This window comes from Palaemon carinicauda, chromosome 1 (assembly GCF_036898095.1).
Source record: "Palaemon carinicauda isolate YSFRI2023 chromosome 1, ASM3689809v2, whole genome shotgun sequence".
Lineage (NCBI taxonomy): Eukaryota > Metazoa > Arthropoda > Malacostraca > Decapoda > Palaemonidae > Palaemon > Palaemon carinicauda.
In genome coordinates this window covers 133,698,405-133,720,904 of record NC_090725.1, presented here as the reverse complement: position 1 = coordinate 133,720,904, position 22,500 = coordinate 133,698,405, and the positions used below count along the sequence as shown (strand labels likewise).

Sequence of the window (22,500 nt, the reverse complement as noted above, 5' to 3'; positions counted from 1 at the left end):
TATCAAGTGAGTTTCCAGTGAACAGTGGAGTACTCCAAGGGATTGTGTTGTCAACTATGTTGTTTATCCTCCTTATGGACTTTGCAATGTGTAGAACAGTCAGAGATAGTGGAGAAGGATTGGACTGGATTGGTGATAGGAATTTAGCAGACCTAGAGTATGATGATGATGCTGTCCTTGTTAGCAGAACACCACAGGTTTTGCAATGCTTGCTTACAAGAATGCATGAAATATCACACCAGGTGGGGCTGAAGATAAATAGAAGAAAGACAAAGATGATGAGAACGGAGTATGCAATGGAAGATGAAATATCACTAGAAGGAGAAAGGATTAATGAGGTAGAATTATTAAAGTATTTAGGAACAATGATCTCCAATACAGGGTCTTTAGAATTAGAGTTTAGTGAAAAATTGAAAAAAGGCAAAAGCCACAATGGCTAAGTAAAATTTGTAAAGCAAATTGCCTAAAATTTCATATAAAAGTCAGACTATATATCAGTTTAGTGAGATCGGTGTTACTCTATGGACATCAGTCATGGTATGACAATGAAACAATCTCCAATGGATTTAGTAGATTTGAGAATAAAGCCCTCAGAAGGATAATGGGAGTTAAATGGTAGGAAAGGATTAGAAATTAAACTTTAAGAGAGATTACTTGAGTATCATATGTGGATGAGATCATGATAAGGAGTAGATGGAGATGGTTTGGGGGTGCTCTTCGCACTCCCCGAGAGAGATTAGTTCACCAAACGTTTAACTGAGCTCCATAAGGCACTAGAAGAATTGGAAGACCCGGACCTACATGGCTTAGGTCTATAAAGCGTGAAGTAGGAGATGATGAATGGAGAAGTATTGAATCAAAAGCTCAAGACAGAGACGACTGGTGAAATCTAACCAAGACCCTTTGCGTCAATAGGCGTAGGAGGTGATGATGATGATGATGATTATATATATATATATATATATATATATATATATATATATATATATATATATATATATATATATATATATATATATATATATATATATATAATCAATAGTATAATGATAAGATTTTTCTAAGTTGTAGGTATAGAGTATTCCATTTACACACACACACACACACACATATATATATATATATATATATATATATATATATATATATATATATATATATATATGGAATACTCTATACCTACAGCTTAGAAAAATCTTATTATACTAATTCACAAAATAAGGAGGCACAAAAAACCTTAAAAATTACTGCTCAATGACTTTATTCTCAGTAATATATAAAATACTTATGAAGATCATATTAAGCATAATAGAAAGACAGCTATACTTAATTAACCAAGAGAGCAAAGAGGCTTTAAAAGTGGATATTCAACAACTGACCTTATCTATGTAATTAATCAGCTAATGGAAAAATCCAGAGTATGACAAACCATTATGTATGGAATTTACAGGTTATGAGAAAGCTTTTGATTCTGTCAAAACTTCAGCAGTAATGAAAGCCCTTCAAAAACAGGGAATAGATGATAATGTTAAAACTATATAAAGATAGTTAGAAAATTCCATTTGAGAAAAAGGAGTTAGACAGGGAGACCCCATCACTCCTAAATCATTCACAGCATGCCTAGAAGTTTTAAAATCTACATTGGGAAAATGTAGGTATTAATATTAATGGGTAATACGTTAACTACTTGAAATTTGCATATGCATAGTTGTCTTTTGTGAATCAAGGGAGGAATTGCAAAATAATGAAGACTTGGAATAGAGAAACCAAAAATGTAGGACTGAAAGTGAATATGAATAAAACTAGGATAATGGTCAATGAAAATACAGAAAGAAAATATAAGAGTTACAGACGAGCCTCTAGAGAAAAGAGAAGGCAAAATTAGATTATGAAAAGTAAAATGCCACTTTCTCTAAAAAGAAAAGTATTGAATCAGATGGTCCTACCAGTATTAACCTACGCATAAGAAACTTGGAGCCTTAATAAATGCTTAAAACACGATCTGGTTACAACTCAAAGAACCATAGAAAGAATAATGATGGAAACAATAATAAGAAACAGGAAAAGAGCAACATAAATACGAAACCTAAAATAGAGGATATTCTAACAACATGAAAGAAAAAGAAATGGACATGGACAGGACATATAATGAGAATGACAGATAATAGATGGACATTAAAAATAATACTATGGGCCCAAGAGATTGCATCAGGAAGGAAGAGAAGACGATAAAATGAAAAACTAAGGAAGTTGAGGGTGTGGACTGGCATAGAAAGACCATAAACAGACTTAGGTGGAAGGATATGTCTGAGGCCTTTGTTCTGCAGTAGACTAGTAATGGCTGATGATGATGATGATGATGATAATTGACACACACAAACACACTATAAAGCAAGTAAAGAAAAAATTAATAGTAATATAACAACTGTATTAGAATCAACATGAGATAGGTGGAAAATTTCCTTAACAAGATCAATGAAAACTATCAGAAAACGCCAAAAATCTAATAAAGAAAAGATTGGAAATGAGGGTAAAATCTAAGAGAGATGAAATAGGAATAGCAGAATATCCAAAACAATAAAGGAACTAAAAACCCAAGACATTCGTAAACATAAACATTTGAAGAAACACTAAAGAAAGGATGAAGCATGAAATTCATGAAAAGAGGACTACTAAGGGCACCAACAGATGTTTGGTTTAAAGGAAGAAAATTGAAATATTATTCTAGGAGATGGAGGGATAAAAATTCCAGAGGATTTCTCTATAACACAATAGTGATATAAGAAATAATATTGCCAACAGAAACATTGAAACACCTGAGCCGGTACCAAACGTTATAGTAGGAGAATTAAAAAAAGCATTAAAAGGCATGAATAGAGGCAAGGCAGCACAGGAGAATACGGTCTAACAATTGATCTAATAATAGATGGAGGACATTTCATAGTGCTAAAACTTACAGAACTTTAAACGAAATGTCTACAGGAATGTTCTACACCTACAACTTGGAAAAACTTTATCATTATACTAATTCACAAAGAGACAGACACAAAGGACCTGGAAAATTATAACTCAGTAAGTTTACTCTCAGTAATAGATAAAATATTTACAAAGATCATATTACAGTAGGCCGAATAGAAAGACAGCTATACTTTAACCAACCATAAGAGCAAGCAGGACTTAGAAGCAGGTATTCAACAACAGACTATATCCATGTAATTAACCTGCTAATGAAAAAATTAGAGTATAACAAACCACTATGTATGGTATCTATAGAATATGAGATAGCTTTTGATTCTGACTAAGCTCCGGCAGTAATAAAATCCCTTCAAAAGCAAGGAATATATGAATTTTGTTAGAATGCCTGAAGATATCTATACAGGTAGTAAAGCAATTCTAAAACTATATAAAGATAGTGAGAAAATTCTGAATGATAAAGGAGTTAGACAGGGAGACCCCATCTCTCCTAAATTATTCACAGCATGCCTAGAAGTTTTTAAGAATTTAGATTTGGAAAATATCAGAATTAACATTAATGGAGAATACCTTAACAACTTAAGATTTGTAGATAACACAGTTCTATCTAGTGAATCATAGGAGGCATTGCAAAAGTTGATTGAAAATTTCAATAGAAAAAACTGAAATGTAGGACTGAAAATGAATATGAGTAAACTCAAAATAATGTTTAATGAAAATGCAGAGCCAACAAATAAGGGTTATGGACGAACCTCTAGAGATTGTTAATGAATATAAGTACTTAGGGGAAACAGTTAGTGTTTCCCAAGGACATAAGACTGAAATTAAAAGAGGGATAAGCATAGGATGGAGAGCTTTAGGTAAAGAAAATGAGATTATAAAAATTAAAATGACAGTTTCTCTGAAAAGAAAAGTACTTAATCTGATGGTGCAACCAGCATTACCTTATGTGTCAGAAATTTGGGACCTCACTAAAGCCTTAGAACATAAGCTAATTACAACTCAAAAAGCTATGGAAAGAATGATGGGATTAACACTAAAAGACAGAGAAAAACATGGGAAGAAGAGAAAACTAAAGTAGATGATATTTTAACAGCAAGTAAGAAAAAGAAATGAACATGAAGGTACGATATATTATATATCTTACAACTATTGATTTAAAATCTAGGTACTATCAAATACCCATCCAAGAAGACAGTAAATGCAAAACAACATATGTAGCAAATGATCATTGATTTCAATTCAGTTTCCTCATTGTGATTTGAAAAATGGTCCCAGTCACTTTTCAAGAATAATGATAGCAGTATTATCTCGCTGAATTTGTCATACTGTCCTTTGTTAGAACATGACCAAAACTTTTGTAAAGTTTTAGAAGCATTGCGTAGTAACAATATGAAAATTAACCTAGTGAAATGTAATTTTTTTTGTAAGCAAATAAAATTTTAGGTCACGTAATAATCCCAGAAGCTATTTGATCCTGCTCCTGTAAAGTAAAAGCTATGCAAAAGTTTCCCAGGCCATATAATCCTAAATAAGTAGCCAGGTTTTATGGGCTTGCTGGTTATTATCATAAATTTATATTGGGTTTTGGAAAAATAGCAAGTCCCTCAGATGCTCCACAGAAGTAAAAAGTAATAAATTAGGGAGTAGATAAGCAGTGTAAGCAGTGATTAAAAGAGAATCAGACAGTTACCCATCACTTCTGAATGCACCATGACAGAATTTTTTTATGCAGAATATCTCAAGAATACGAGAAGAGGGGAGATCAATTTTGGACATGGGTGGTTCTTTCTCTTTTAAATAATTGAGCCATCCAAATAGTACATACAAGTCTGATTGCAGGCCATTTGGGGATTGATAGAACATTAAGGAGGGTTTGTGAATGCTTTTGTTAGGAATGAGAAAATCAGGAGAAATATATATAAAGTGTTGTCATGCTTGTAACTGTTTTAAAGAACAAAAAACACTATACAGTACAGGTACTAGAAGACAGAAAGTGGCCTGAGGTTCCTGTTAAGTTTTACAGTGTAAGGTACACATGGACGTGGTATTGGCAGGACCTCTTCCTACTGATATAATCCCACATATGGACATGCAGTGTATATATTTATGGATATTTTTACTCTGTCATCATATCTTATCACACCACTTGCGTATTCAATGGATGGCTCTGTCATTTGCTTTCTGTAAATCTACATCAGAACATGCAGGTCCCAGTGGGCAGCAGAGGAAGATGTGGTCCATGATCTGGGGGAATTCACCACGGGCAATCAACATTGGTGACATATCCACACTTCTGAAGTCTATCTCCTGTTTCCCCAAACTTGGATCTTGCTCTATTTAAGGGGGTCCACTCCTTTCTGTTAAGGGATGCTCCACAAGGTAGGTATTCACTATGGTCAGGTAGTGCTTCATTGGTTGAATTACAGTCCCTCTCCTTCCATTTCATCAATCTGTAGGCAGCATGGTTTAGAAGTTCAGTACCCTTCAATGCCATTAAGCTTTTTCTTGATTTTAGTTGCTGTCTTGTTGCCCTATGTCCATTAAGTGGATACCTTGGATCATTCATCTGTTTGACTCTTTCAATTTTGGAAATAGCACCTCGTCAAATTTGAAGTAGTGCAATACGGGCCAGTCTATAAAGAGATGGTAGGGGTGTTGCCTTTAATGTGCCAGTTATTATTCCCCAGGCTCTATTAAACTCTGGATTCACATTATTTGTGTGGCACAATCTTTCCCACACTGGTGAACAATATTCTACAGTAGAATAGCAGACTGCTAGAGCTGTTTTGGATCTGAACCCCAGCTGGTGTTGGGTAATTTGCTAAGCAAGTTGCTTCTTGTTGATAGTGTTCTCTTTAATTTGTTTGTGTGTTCTTTAAAGCTAAGAATTCTGTCAAAAGGAACACTTAGATATACTGGATACCAGTGGATATCTAATTCTTTATTTTCCCATATGATCTTTAGTTTCCAGTCAGCTTTGTGTTTGATAAAGTGGAATGCACACATCGGCATTTTGTTTGGGTTTACATTTAGGTGCCATTTTTTATAATATACTGAGAGAGATGATAAAGCTCTTCATATTCTCTCCTCAATTCCACCAAAGGATTGTGACTGTGGCAATACATAGGTCGTTAGAGTACATGAATCTTCATATATCCTGAAACTCTGGTTGGTCATTTGTATAAATGTTAAACAAAATGGGAGCCAGTACAGAGGCCAGCATGTGACAGTTTTTTTGGTCTACCAGCTTTTTTTTTTTGTTTTGCTATCCATTTCTACAAAGAACCGTCAATTTAAAAGGAGTGACTATGATTCGTATTATGTCGGCGTCTTCGACTATTTGGGCCACTTTTAGAAGGAGTGTCCAGTGGTTGACAGTATCATATGCAACTGTAAGGTCCATAAAGGCTGCCATAGTGATTTTTTATTTCTCAACTCCCTCATCTATGTACTGAATTAAATTATTAAATTGAGAACCTAACTGCAGCATAATCAGCCTGGTTGGAATTCAACAAAGATATGTTGTTACAGACATCGAAGGACCCAAAACCATGTTTGACGTCACATATTATTATTATTGTTGTTGTTGTTGTTGTTACTTGCTAAGCTACAACCCTAGTTGGAAAAGCAGGATGCTATAAGCCCAAGGGAGGGCTCCAACAGGGAAAATAGCCCAGTGAGGAAAAAAATATAGAAATAAATAAATCATAAGAAAAATAATGAACAATTAAAACATTTTAAGAACTGTAACAATATTAAAATAAATCATTCATATATAAGCTATAAAATCTTGAAAAAACAAGAGAAAGAGAAATAAGATAGAATAGTGTGCCTGAATGTACCCTCAAGCAAGAGAACTCTATCCTAAGACAGTGGAAGACAATGGTAGAGGCTATGACACTACCCAAGGTAGTGAGTTTGGTTTGAATTTGGAGTGTCCTTCTCCTAGAAGAGCTGCTTAACATAGCTAAAGAGTCTTCTACCCTTACCAAGAGTAGATTGCAGTGCAGTGGTTAACCCCTTGAGCAATGAAGAATTGTTTGGTAATTTTCATGTTGTCAGGTGTACGAGTACAGAGGAGAAAATGTAAAGAATAGACCAGACCATTCAGTTTATGTGTAGGAAAAAGGAAAATAAGCCGTAACCAGAGAGAAGGATCCAATGTAGTCAAGTAAAACCTGGCACCTCGTGCCCATCAAAGCAATCAGATGGTGGATAACACCCTGTGTAATCATAGCCCACTCGGCCTCCAAAGTGGCAGCCAGCTGCTGTTATGTCTGGCCTTGGGGTTGTCGCCATCACACACATCTATCCAGTTCATCCCACTAATGCTCGACTGGGCTTAAATCTGGAGATTTGAAGGGCATTGAAGGACACTGATGTTGTTTGCAGGTAAGGCTGTAATGCTGGAAAACAGTGTTTCTATTGGCCATGTTGTGGACAATGTATGGGAGTAAGATCTCATCAACATAGTGTTATATTGTCAAGTTCCCTCTGGTATGCACCAAGTCTGTCTAGGCATTGTGAGAGATAGCTGCCCATGTCATTATAATTCTTCCACCAAATCTGTCTACTTCCTGTATGCAATTGGCTGCAATATGTTCCATTGTTCGGCAGGAAACAAGGGCTCTCCCATCCTGTCTGTGGAGCATGAATCACGATCCATCACTACACTACTTGTATCCCAATCATCTCTGAGGCCATATCCTGTCTGCTCGACGCCATTATAGTCGAAGCTATCAATGCTGCTGGGTCGGAAACACAACTCAAACATGATGTCTGGGTTACAGTCCTGCCTCTTTTAGAGGGTTTTGGACAAATTTGGTCAGAGATCCTACGCAGTGCTATTATCGAAGTTGTATTGGAGGCAGCATTGGTTGTCCTTTAGCGTAGGTGAAGCAACCGGATGTAGTTATCCTTGGCAAGAGTGGTGACACTTGGTCTACCGAATCTGGGAAGGTCACGTGTTGATCAATGCTGCTGATACCGGTTCCATAATCTTGAAATTGTGGTGGGGGACACATTGAAAACCCTCCCAACCTCTAATCTGGATACACATTGTTCCTCAGAACTTCTTTCAGTCTTAGCATTATGAAAGCTGCACTGACAGTTGTGAACCATGCGCTTTAATAGGGATTCTTATGTCTCTTGCATGTGCAGCCCAGACCGTTGTAGTAGCTTAATTAACAGAATTTGCATTTTTGTTAGTGTTAACGTTTTGTCCTCGGTATTCAACAACACCAAATTCAGAACAACTTATCTGCTGGAAATGCATTGGGTTATCTCTTTACCACCATATCAGCTTCTGGAATATAATGTTACCACACATCTAAACTTAGGAAATTTCACTTTTGCATTACTTTTTTTTAAGAGTTCATTATCAGTGATAACGGTCTAGAATTCATTAATAAGGTTATGAAATCAGTCACAGACACAATGGAATCCTATAATAGGGAAGTTGTGGGAATTTACATTACTTAGGGCCTGATAACCCCCATCATTGGCATACCATGCTACCCACAACTGAGCTAACTTTGAACATTACATGTAATGCATCGCTAAGAGAGATACCTTTCTTTTTAGTGTATGGACAGGACCCTGTATCACCTTATATGGTCCTGATAAATTCACAACAATTGCCATATTACTCAACTGAACAGTATTGTGTGAATTTGTTAAATCTGTTACGAAGAGTAATGAATACCAACTGAAAAGTTTTGAAAAGAGCTAATAAAAATCAGCTCAAAGTACGATGAACAGTTCAGAACTGCACTGGTTACAGTATTTGTAAGTGATCGTGAATATTTAAAACGATTACAACCTAGGAAGCACAAACTAGAGCCAGCATATTTGAGTCCATACAGAGTAAAGATGGTTCAATCTAGCAAAGCTGTGATACAATGTATTATTAGCGGCATAGTGTCTGAACATCATCAGGTGCACAAACTCGTGGTCCCAGAAGATGTAGTTTTCAAAAGTTTCAATCAAGTTGTAACCCTAGATGCATGCATTGTGCGACATTCCGAGTTGATGAATAGGGAAAATTCTTTTAACAGATTTCATATCTTCTTTTGACAGGTGTTACATATAAACTTTATGATAATGAATGTGCTCTTATGTGTGTGCTTAACGTAGTGAAAAAAGCTCCGTGACAGTACTGTATTGCTGTGTCTAAAAATACGTATACATACTACTTGAGTGAACCTGATGCATAGCAAAAAAAAAAAAAAAAAAAAAAAAAAAAAAAAAGAGGTTCCGTAAGGCGGATGCTATATTAAGGTTTATTCCTATGTGAATAAAACCCCTTGTTATTTATATGGATTACACTCTATTGTGGCTTTGCTATGACCAAAATCAAGAAAATCCTATGGGTCTGGCAATATTGTATGATTGCCCATGTTCCCACTTAAAGTGGGTAGGGTCATAGGAGCTTGCGACTCAATCCACACTTTACTCTTGATTGCTGTGCTGAACGCAAATCTGCTCAACTGCTGTCTCTGTCCATGCTGTGATTTTGTTTTTCTCCTTTTCAGTGCTTGTAATCATGAGTGCTTCTCAAGTATGTATGAGAACCTGCCCTGGGAGAAATCAGCAGCCATTGTAAGAAGAAATTTAAAAGAGGGCAAGAAGCAGAAACCTTCTTTGATGAGCCCTGAATTTTTCCTGTCCAACCCTTTGTCTTCAGAATTTCTAGTGAACCGGACAAAGGATGGTGGCCATCTGATAAAGCAGGAATTCATAGATGAATTATTTCCAATTATTCTTAGTAAGATGGAGAACCCTGAGTGATTATGACCCTCTGACCTCAGCAATTAACCAGCCAGACCAGGATTTATCATCATCATCATCTCCTCCTATGCCTATTGACGCAAAGGGCCTCAGTTACATTTCACCAGTCGTCTCTATCTTGAGCTTCTAAATCAATACTTCTCCATTCATTATCTCCTACTTCATGCTTCATAGTCCTCAGCCATGTAGGTATGGGTCTTCCAACTTTTCTAGTGCCTTGTGGAGCCCAGTTGAAAGTTTGATGAACTAATCTCTTTTGGGGAGTGCGAAAAGCATGGCCAGACCATCACCATCTACCCCTCACCATGATCTCATCCCCATATAGCACTTGATTAATCTCTCTTATTGTTTCATTTCTAATCCTGGCCTGCCATTTAACTCCTAATATTCTTCTGAATACTTTGTTCTCAAATCTACAGAATCCATTGGATATTGTTCCAAAGTCATGCCACGACTCATGTCCATACAGTAACGCAAATCTCACTAAACTGATATATAGCCTGATTTTTATATGTAATTTCAGGTGATTTGATTTCCATATTTTACTTAACCTACCCATTGTCTCATTTGCTTTTTTCAATCTTTCATTAAACTCAAATTCTAAAGATCCTGTGTTAGAGATCATAGTTCCTAAATATCTAAATGATTCAACCTCATTAATCCTTTCTCCTTCCAATGATATTTTATCTTCCATTGTATATTCCATTCTCATCATCTCTGTCTTTCTGTTATTTATCTTGAGTCCAACCTCATGTGATATTTCATGCATTCTGGTTAAACTTTGAAAGTCCTAAAGTGCATCATCAGCATACTCTAGGTCAGCTAATTTCCTGTTACCTATCCAGTCCAATCCTTCTCCACCATCCCCAACTGTTCTATGCATATGAACCAATAATTTCTCTACAGTTTGCAAACTGTAACAGATCACCATCCCCAATAACAAGGGTGCTAAGCTCAGGGGAACAGCTTTTTATTTCAGATGTAGTAAAACAGGGAGATTTCTCATTCATGATACAGATTTCTCCTATTAATTTAGATCAATTACCATCTAATAACTTGCCAACACAGTCCTCGCAACGTTTGGCAAATAGACAACAAGTATTTCCTCCTCCTTTAATGTTTCCAGAGTTATACCACTCACCCGTAACAGCCCAGAGTGAGTCGGGCTTACCAGTAATGCCAAACGGAACAAATGGTAAGTTTTCCCCTAGAAAGGAGATTATTGATTAATATTTCTCCTGGAAAAGCATCAACACTCTCAGACTCCTCACGAGGACTCAAAGTGCAAAAAGACTAGAAAGATTAGTCGTACGTACAGTATAGTCTTAGTATGAGTGTGAATCTTTTCCAGCATCCGCAGATGCACAAACAGCCAGTACATCCTTTCCCCAAACAGGTTAAAAAAGTATAAGCCTATCATGGCTCAAAACAGGAGCACACAAGCGGGGTCACGCACTCTGCCTCAACAAGCCGCTACAAGCACACATGACACAATTAATGCAGCAGCTGAATGCGCCGCTAACAATATGCTCCCACAAGAAGAATACACAGCTGCCATTCCAAGAATGCTAATAGTAAGTCCGATTGTGTAGGAGACAAACTCACTGACTGGATCGGTTCATTAATTTTCAGATATCAGAGATAATAATTGATCCACATTTAGGTCTAATCGTAAAAAGGGGAATTTTTTTTTTCTTTTTTTCATGTTAAACCAGTGATCCCTCATGAAAGGAAAAGGGCTACAGAACTATATCTCCCTCTCCCTATCGGGAACAGCAACCCTTCAAGAGACAGAAATCTGATCCCCCCGTATTAATATGCTTACAGATATGGGGAATCTCAGTGGGATACAAATGAAAAGTATTCTATGCTAGAGAGGGAGTCAAAGCCATTTATTCCATCTCCATCTTATTATTAACAGGAACAAGTGGCTCATTTCTCTCTTTTAGCTTCCTATCATGTATTAGGAGTGAGGGGAGAGAAGAAAGACATTCATAAAAGAATTGAAAATTCTAGAGTGCTTCAAAAAATAAGAGATAAGATCATCGGGGCCCAGTTCCCATTTCTGGAAACAATTATTATTGGGGACTCCCCAGAACAAGGTGCTAAAATGATGAAGGAAGTAACAGTGTTGCTCCCATAGAGGTATAAGAACCAGAGAACGCATCCTATTTCCTGAAAATCATGACCCTCATACATCGCATTGACGGTTTAGGCACTCCTCCTCATAACCAAATGGTAGGAAAGTATGCACAATAGACAGTACCTTCCCAGAACCACAAAATACTCGCCATAAATTTGATGTCCCATTATCAAACCTGACATAGGACACTTTTCAGATAATTTAACTCTTTATTGCTTATGCCCTTACAAAAGTTGGGATGAGGTACAGAAAATATGGCCTTCGCGGAAAAATGACATTCGTGAACAAAAGTTTTTTTTTTTAAATCAGTACATTCAATCTATTAACAGATTGAGGCTTCAGGTTTGTTGCATTATATTGGAAAAAAATTGAACTTTGTACTAATGTAAAATAAAAAGCATGACTGGAATGCTAAAAAATAATAATAAATGCATGTTAAACATAAAATTTTTGAGAAATTTTAAAAATTCATTTTAGAATTTCATGAAAAATACATGTAATTATGTTTGAGGATTTTTTTAATACGCAAATTGTGTAGAAATGGTAGATCTTTCACGTGGATGCAACCTCTTTCCAATAAATATAATCGTAATTGAGGTGTAAATGAATAAAGATTAGCTTTTTTACAGAGCGAAAATTTCAGAATTTCTGACCTACTCATGTTGGCGTTTTTCATTGTTACAACATAAAAAATAAACATAAGGACAAATTAAAGATATCCTTATAAAGCTGATTAAGTTTCCAATAAAATTAATAAATAAAAATATATGTTTTGTTTCAAAAATATTGAGTAATTACCATTAGAAAAGGGAGTAGGTTTTGTAATTTTGTTGTAGGTGTCTTTACAATAACATGTTTTGTATAGAAGCATTAATAATTTTTTGTTGTTTTATATAACATATATATAAAAAAGAATGGGCTTTCTAATCATGCATGAGAACTGTATATTGCAGTTATTTACATATACACAAACCTGCCTAGGAAAAATTTCTGAGTGTAAATTGGCATATCAAAACATGCAAAGCTATAGAGTGTTCACGTGGGGAACAAAGCACAAAGTTTTTTTTCCCGTAAAACAAAAACTAATTCACTATCAGAGTTCTTACAATGACTGTGCATGTCAGGAAACACAAAATTAAAATATATATGAGCAATAAATACAAGCATATATACACACAGTCAAATACAAAAGTAGGTCATGTGGGAGACAAAGACCAGGCAAACCGAGTAATTTTCTCACAGACCTCACAAAATTCACTTTTTTCTTGTCTTCATATGTAGTGCAATGTCTTCTAATCATTTAAAATGTAGTTGAAATAAAATCAACCATAAATTCAAGAAATATTATGCCAAAACAAGATGCAAAAAATACATTGAAAAAAATAGGTCACATTGGAGATCAGCATAGGCCTGCAGCACATGCGCTGATTATACCCATTTTCTTTTAGGCTGCTCATGGTTCTTGTCCATCTGCTGTCTCATGGTGTGAGTTTCGTTTTCTTTGAAAGACTCGTGTATTTAGGATGAATTTTCCCCAAATTTAAGTTACATATGAAGTGGCAATCTACGTCATCGGATTACTTAAGGCATAAAATATTTTCATGTGTCACAGTATCATTAGATCACCAGAAGGTTAATAAACAAATCTTGGGTGCAGAAACTTCCCCTAGATCTATTCAGTCAATGAAACTTCCTTTGGCTTTATCTAAACAAGAAGTTTTATGTAAATACTGGGGTACATCCTAGTTTGCTTCCAATTGACCCAGACATTACGAATTTGACACCATGCATGCCCGATGGGAATTTGAATCATCTTCCTGCATCCCTTTCTGGCACAGAGTTGGACAATTTTGAGGCAGAAGCGATGCTGGCTTTCAGGCTTGCTCCTGCCTAGACCAATTGTCAGGAGCAGTATCATACTTCCCAGTTTCTGAAAATCTTTTGCTTCTCATTACGAGAAAGCAGTATGAAGATCCTGTCAGATTAGAGGTGAAAGCATTAGAATTGGTTTTCCATCAGACACAATTTTTCCTGGAAAACTATATTTTAAAAAGAAGAGATGAAGTACGTGCAAAGTTCAAAAGGTATATGACTCACAGGAATTTCTTTAACTTAAGGATCTCTAATATTACGGACCATTCAATGCTTTTCCCACTGCAGAAGTAGCGGCGGCAGTGGAGAAATGCTTAAGGACCTTCAGCATCTCAATTCTCAACTCATTTCAACAAATGCCTAGCCCTTCCCCCTAAAACAAGCTGGTCCTCCTCGTCTGTTACCACAGCCAGATAACAAGCAGCAGTATAAAAGCCAGTTGGAGCCATCGACTTCCTTCCAATCCAGGAGGCATCCCTCCGATAGCAGGAGTTGAAGACTTACTACCTGTAGGGGGATGTCTGCAATATTGCTGGACAAGGTGGCAGTTCTTTCGTGCAGATCCCTGAGCTGTATTAATTCTTCGCTCAGGGAATCACATCCCGTTCACAAGCTGTCACCCTCTATTTACTCGGACTCTGACAATCCCATCATTGTATTTGATGGGATCATAAAAAGATCTGCTCTTGGAGAAAGAAATTTCACTCATGCTGGAGAAGGAAGCAATATAAGAAGTCTTTGATTGATCTCAGGGTTTCTTCAGCAACTTCTTCCTAGTGGAGAAATTGTCAGAAGGTTGGAGACCTGTCGGTACAGATTTTTCCTGCTTGAACCAGTTTGAGCTGCAAACTCAGTTCAAGATGGAAAAGCCATCAGAAAGAACAACTCACAGCTGACCAAAGATATACAGGATGCATACTTCCAAATCCTAATCCATCAGAAATCATGGAAGTACCTGCGTTTCCTTTTCAGAGAAAGACCTTACAAGTTCAAGATGTTATACTTCAGCCTGTCAATGGCCCCACAGATGTTCATTCGGCCGTTTGCTCTAGTCTCCTCATGAGCACATGCCATGGGAATAAGCCTCATACGATACCTAGACATTCGGCTGTTCTTGGCAGAGTCAAAATCTCAGCTTTTCTGCCAGAGAACTTCTCGAATTTTTATGTGACCTGGATAACTGGTTGAATTACATGAAGTCCAGACTTGACCAGCAACGTTATCTACCGTACTTGAAGCATGGACATAGATACAGTACAATCCATCTTGAGACAGAGCCAAACGTTTAAGACAGATCATAACACCTTTCCTCGAGAAGGGGTTCCTTCCAGCTCATTTCTAGCAGAAGCTTTTGGGTTACCTTGCCTTCCTAACGAAACCCTTCGGGTCGATGCAGCTTCGTTTAATTCAATGGGCACTATAGAGCCAATGGAATCAGACCTCAGACTCCCGTCGGCTCTTGTAAAGATACTTAGAGATGTGGGAACAAATCTCTCGTGGTAGTTAAAGGAGGGGAATCTGTTAACCAGATTTCCTCTACAATTTTTGCAGTTCCAACGCCAGATTTTATAATCTTTTCAGATGCTTCTTACCAGGGATGAGGAGCTCATCTGAGGAAGAAATAAATCTCAGGACTATGGTCAAAGAGGACAAGTATTTCCACATACACTATCTAGAACTCAAGTCAGTGTATATAGCGTCATTCCACTTTACAAAGACAATAAAAGGGCACTCTATAGTGATGAGAGACAACACGACTGTAGTGACCTATGTCAACAAACAGGTGGCTCTGTATACCATCTCCTCTGTCAATTTTCAGTGAGAATTTAATACTGGGCACAGGTAGATACCATTCATCTTTCAACCAGATTAATCCTGGGGAAAAAAAATGTGATAGCAAACAATCTGAGCTGACTATGGATAATAGTTGGTTCAGAATGATCTTTGGGTCCTCTAGTGGCAAAGAAACTCCTGACTTTGTGGGGTTCCTTAACCATAGACATGTTCACCGCACATCTGAACAACAAGCTACCAGTATATTGCTCCTTAGTCTCCAACCTAGGAGCAGTAATGGAAGACAGTTTCCAACACCAACTGCAGAGCAAATTTCAAGATACCTCAACAAATCCTGTGCAGTGGTCTAGAAGCAAAGTTGTGACGTTTTTGTGATTGGTGTCGTAAAAGGAAAATTACTCCACTCAAGGCCATGATACCACTGATCACAGACTTTTTAGTTTACCTACGGAAGGAGAAACTTCTCTCTCTCTCTCTCTCTCTCTCTCTCTCTCTCTCTCTCTCTCTCTCTCTCTCTCTCTCTCTCTCTCTCTCTCTCTCTCTCTCTCTCTCTCTCTCAGCAGAAATAATTTTTAATGGTATTCCTTGTAATTATACGCAATTGTAGATATTTTATTTCATAGGAAACAGACATTTTTTCAAAATTTCTTTGAAAAGTAAAATATTTTATTGACTACTTGTTTTTTATATATTTCGAAGACTATCTATTGTGGAATTATTACATAATCACTTGGTTTTACTCATTGTCGCAGTGTTTTACTGTTTCAAGAGAATATATAAAAAAATGAACTTCTGGAAAATATGTCTAATCAATAAACAATAAATAGGAAGGAAAAGTATATGAATGTGAAAATTTTCAATTATTTAGATTAAATAAACAATAAAAATTAGTCAGATTATAAACAATTTATCTTATCTTCAGCCATAACAAAATAACCATGCAAATATGCAAAATAAACATAAAAATACAGGTCATCAAAAAATATATGTGATAGTCTAAAATCTCATATACAGCTACTGAGCGGGAACCATTGCCCAGTACCGAAGGGGCTAAAGATGAGAGCTTTACCATATCATCTTACTCAGAATTGGTACAGAGGATCCAATCTAGAAGCATTTTACATTCCCATGAGGCAGAACCAACTTCAACTACTGAATACGTGGTACAATCCTTATCAGTTATACCAGGGAGTGCCTTAGAAATGAATGTTTCAAATATCTAGGCAAGATGAAAACAGTGTTCATGACGGATCCTAACACCATATGCTTACAACAGCTCTTCTTACGGCAAGGAAAAGAGGATTATTATACTGATTTTTTATTTTCAAAGTGATTGCTGAATCTATACCTTTTCAAAAGTAATACCACATGAATTTCTAATAAGATGCATGCAAATAATAAGGGTTTGCATTTGTGCAGTATAATAGCCATTTCGAAAAATCATGAATGGTTGTTTTGGGAATTATAACTCTCATCATAAGTGCTGCAGTCAGCCAATTGCCTTGTACACTAGTCATTTTAAAGAGTATGTTGAGTCTCTTTTTTCTCATAAATAATACTACATGAACCTCGGTATGATTTATAAAAATAATAGGGGTTCTATTGGCCCAGAATGACAGCCATTTGGGAAAATTAAGAATGGTTCCTTTGGGCACTTAGTTGCTGTCAGTAAATTGTTCTAGGTTTTAACTGTAATGAATAAAGTATATTACTCACTTGCAAGTAGATCCATTTTGTTTTCCTTCTTGATAATCTCGGTCTACATACAGCTCACCAAAGTACACTTCATCAGTCTTCCTCTGACTGATTGTTAACCTGGAAGAAAATAAAAATTTTATTCACATTGATAAATATCTCAAAAATATTTATGTATCAAACATGATCACTAGTAAATTACTTTTAATCTTTATATAAGGTAATAAAAAAATTGGTTATGAAAAGGGAAAAATCTATTCTTGGTAGGTAGTGTGTGATCTCCTAGGACTTTCATGTTAGGCAAGAATAAGGGATCTAATATAACAGGATATACCAAAAAAATATTCTCTCCCTTGTCCTGGTATTAGCAAAGTAGCCCTGAGAAGTTTGATTACACAAACGAGGTGCCAAGATCAGAAAGTGGAAATGTGGGGTCATCTAATATATATAGAAATGGGCATATGCTAAGGTGGCACTGCTGTATTTCATCCATTAGAAATGGCCAAGCGTATGATTTGTCCTTTCTTCCCCTGTTCCATACAATTCCCTTTATCTGGAATCATGACTTATCACAGGCATTTTTAGCTTCTAATACATGATATCCTCTTCACCATTATTTGGATAATGTTAGTTAACATCAAGATGTTAGTCAAAATCTGAGTTAACGTTAGCCAAAATCCGAATGGCATCACATAGTCTGTACAGATATGCACACAACATGGAAGTCAAGCTGTGTTCGGATGCTTTCATAGCTGAAGACAAGTTACAAAATCTGTATGAATGAGAGCTAAAATATGGGGGTATTAATTACCAGATTATACAATGTTGTTGCCCTACACACACAAAAAAATACAATTTTAAAAACAATTCGTATTTTCGTATTTTTATTAGCTATACAAACCTGAGTTATTTAAAAGATTACTCCTAGTTTCGTTTTCTACGACCAGACAACAACAAAAAAGGGGGTTCAGCTGCATTACGATTGGATACTTAACAACCCCACTGTTAGGTAGTGTTAAATGTGGTTGCCAGTTTGCTTCACTCTACTATGGTTAAACACTTGTGGGGTGGTTAAATGACAGGTTTGTATAGCTAGGTAAAATACAAATTGTTTTTAAAATTTGTAGTTTATTCCAATGCAAATACAAACTTCTGATTTATTCAAATAGGAATCTTTGTTAGGAGGGAAAAAGTCTCCAGTGAGAGATATTCACTCTCTCTTTAACAGATATTAGTACATGTACTGTAGGTATAAGCCTAAGTCAAAAGTGGATATGTAAAGACAGTCTAACTGGATTGTAAAGAAGCAGAGTTGTAGTCCAATTCTTTGGGTCTAATCTAAGACAGATAAAGCCATATGAAATTCAAGCATCAAACAAACTGCGTATCATAAATAATAATTTACAGTATAATAATGAGACCATGTTACTCTTACCTGCATTAGGATGTGATCCAAGCAAGTACTCCAAAACAGTCTTATGAGTACAATCACTTGTGACCCACATTTCATACCCTTATAATGCAGAGAATAACTGATGCCTTGATTAACAATTAGGTGTACAGTAAGAGCTAAAACTATACAGTTTGTTGAGCTGCAACAATATGGCTTAAAGAAAATGTGTCTAAAGATCTCTGAGAACAACCTTTCAGTTAGTGCTCCATGAAAGTGTTCTGTCTTTTCCAAACACCAGCTCTGAGAACTTGGGCTACGGAGTGGTTCTTGCAGAACGCCAGTGTTGCAGCAAGACTATAGACATTAAGTGCTCAAAATAACGCTTCCCCTGAGGATTTACATGCCCTCATAATTCTTTCTCTTACACAAAAGGAATGTGTTTGTGGATACCTTCTCCTTGGAGTGGCCTGTGCTCACAAATAAGTTTTAAATCTTGGGAGTATGACAGCCTACTCTATTCAGATACTTTCCGACTGCTATTACTGGACTAGTAAAAAATGATCCAGGTCACCAATTACCTCTTTGAATGACAATACCATAAAAGAGTAAAATATAGCATCATTAACAACCAGAATTTGAGTTTTCGCCACAACCCCTGGAACAAATAAAAAGGATAGTTCCTCCCATCGTTTGGGATGTGACACTAGGTATGGCAAACCCTCTAGTTCACTTACTCTCTTGGCTGAAGCTAAGGCAAGGAGAAAGGGAATCTTTAGGGTGAGATCCCTGCCTAAAGCTTTAAGCATGGGTTTATAGGGGGCTCTTTCCAAGGACCTAAGAACCTTTGTTATTCAAGGAAGTAGGCCTGAGTTCCCGATGGTCAAGTCTGTTCAAATTTTCAATGTCTGAAAAGTTCACGATAGTCAAGTCTGCTCAAATTTTTAATGAGTGTGGAAAGTTCCCATGTGTTTATAGGTAGTAGGTTAGCCAGGGCACCAGCCACCAATTGAGATACTACCACTAGTGTTATTAGGTCCTTTGACTGGCCATACAGTTCTAAATTGGATCCCTCTCTTTGATTATGGCTCATTTATCCTTTGCCTACACATACACTGAATAGATTGACCTATTATTTTCAGATTCTCCTCTGCCCTCATACACCTGACAACACTGAGATTACTACACAGTTCTTCTTTGATCAAGGGGTTAACTAATGCACTGTAATTGTTTAGTAATCAACAAAATTAAACCATAGTTCTCTAGTCTTGGGTAGTGTCGTAACCTCTGTACCATGGTCTTCCACTGTCTTGGAGTAGTTCTTTTGCTTGAGAGTACACTCGGGCACACTATTCTATCTTATTTCTCTTCCTCTTGTTTTGTTACTTTGAAGTTTTTACAATAGTTTACATATGAAAGATCCACTTTAATGTTGTTACTGTTTTTAAAAATATCTTATTTTAATTGTTCATTACCTCCCTTGTATTTTATTTATTTCCTTTCCTCGGTGGGCTATTTTTCCCAGTTGGAGCCCTTGGGCTTATAGCATCCTACTTTTCCAACTAGGTTTGTAGATTAGCTAATAACAATAATAATAATAATAATAATAATACTGTAATAAAAAGAGATTAAGCTCTTTTGAGTTTGAAAACCTGGCTGAAAGTAGAGCAGTATCCATTCACCATAGTGACTGGAATAGATTTCTTATTTCTCAGGAACTCTAAAAACTCAGTAATCAGGAGAATAGTGGCCTTGAGTGGAGCAATATTTCTCTTACAACATCAATCACAGAATGTTTTCCACTTGGCTTGATAGACAGCTGTCGACGACTTTTGGAGGTATCCGGAAAGTTGTTTCCCAGTAGATATCATAAAGCCTCTCTTTTGGAGATGTTGGGTAGTCTCCAACCATGAAGAGTCAGGCAGTGAGCTGTCTTGCAGTTGATGCAATAGGTTTGGCTACTCTGGGAGCTCTCTTGGGATTTCCGTGAGAAGTTCCAATATTATTATTATTATTATTACTTACTAAGCTACAACCTACTTGGAAAAGCAGGACGCTATAAGCACTGGGTCTCCAACAGGGAAAATAGATCAGTGAGGAAAGGAAACAAAGAAAAATAAAATATTTTAAGAAGAGCAACAACATTAAAATAAATATCTCCTATATAACTATAAAAACTTTAACAAGAGGAAGAAAAATAAGACAGAATAATGTGCCCGAGTGTACCGTCAAGCAAGAGAACTCCAACCCAAGACAGTGGAAGACCATGGTACTGAGGCTATGGCACTACCCAAGATTAGAGAACAATTGTTTGATTTTGAAGTGTCCTTCTCCTAGAAGAGCTGCTTACCATAGCTAAAGAGTCTCTTCTACCATGAGATCTGGATACCACTCCGCTGTTGACCACTTTGAGGCTACTAGCATTACTCTGACCTCTTGGAATGTTCGGACTCTATTCAGGACCTAACCAATCAGACAGAATGGCAGAAAGGCGTACAAGTCTAGTCCGTCCTATGGATGCTGGAAGGCATCTTCCATTGCTGCCGCTGGGTCAGGAACTGGAGAGCAATACACCCTTAGTTTGGTGTTCAGGTGAGTGATAAACATGTCTAGTAACAGGGAACACAACAAAGTCAAAAGACTCTTCACCACCAGTGGAAGCAAAGACCACTCTGAACCAACCGTCATCCCTGGTTCACTCAGATGGTCCACAATTACATTCCTCTTCCCAGGGATAAACCTCACTGAGAGGGACACTGTGTTGATCTGTGCCCAATGATGCAACTCCACTGCTAATTGATATAAAGAAGGGAGACAGTGCCTCCGTTTGGAGATGTAGTTGACTATTGTGTAGTTGTTGTTCCACTGCTAGTTGGTATAAAGGAGGGAGACAGTGCCTCCGTTTGGAGATATAGTTGACTATTGTGTAGTTGTTGCTCATCAACACCATGGAGAGGCTTTTGAGTCACTGGGAAGTGGAGTGGTTTTTGTGGAACGCCAAGGTTGCAGTAGGATCATGGACATCATGTGCTCTAGGGGGGAGTACCTGGTGATGCCATCATAATTATTTCTAAGTATTTGATGTGGAAAAGGCCTTGAGACCACAGAGCTGAAAACTGCTCCCTTCCTAGGTAAGTACCTCACCCTTGGTGTGAAGCATCTTAGAATAGAAGGTCCTTGGGGAAAGAGAACTGAAGGGGTGTTCCTGCTAACAGGTTCTCCTTTCTCAACCACCACATTGGAGATTTGTCACTACCTCCCACGGCATTGGTAGCAAGGTTGAATGCACTTCGCCTCTTCCATAGATAACGATTCTGCTTCTCGGAGTGATCTTACTCAAAAATCTATCTTTTTACTTGCTATGGCTTCTGGAGTTAGAGTCAGTGAGATTGTGGCCCTATCAAGGGATGATGGCCTAATTGAATTCTCAGATTCAGGAGAGGTAAACCTTTACCCAGATCCTGCATCGTTGGTGAAGAATGAACTTCCCACGAAACACTGGGAGCCTTGGAAGATTGTCCCACTAAAGGAGGACCCTTATCTGTGCCCCGTGGAGTGCCTTAAGACCTACCTATCAAAGAACCAAGCCTTTAAAGGCGGTCAACTGTTTAAAGGGGAGACGACAGGATCTAATCTTTCTCTGAAAAAGCTAAGGTTCAAAATCACCTACTTCATCATACGGGCTGATCCGGGAAGTATTCCAGTGGGTCATGACCCTAGAAAAGTTGCCTCTTCCTTAAATTTTTTCCAACATATGTCCTTTGCAGGCTTACAGGCTTACGCAGGATGGAAATCTTCAAGAATGTTCTTTAAACATTACTTTCGTCAGTTGAAAGAGATT

The 22,500-nt window shown here is 37.1% G+C and overlaps 1 protein-coding gene across 5 annotated transcripts in view; it reads right to left on the bottom strand.

Annotated features, from left to right (window-relative positions):
- LOC137651745 (transcription factor SPT20 homolog) overlaps window positions 1-22,500 on the bottom strand; it is a 589,276-nt gene that overhangs the window by 400,877 nt on the left and 165,899 nt on the right. For all 5 annotated transcript variants that reach the window (XM_068384967.1, XM_068384977.1, XM_068384972.1 and 2 more), the window contains exon 8: window positions 17,291-17,389. In XM_068384967.1, coding sequence (XP_068241068.1) covers window positions 17,291-17,389 — 99 coding nt within the window. The remainder of the gene's footprint in view (window positions 1-17,290; window positions 17,390-22,500) is intronic.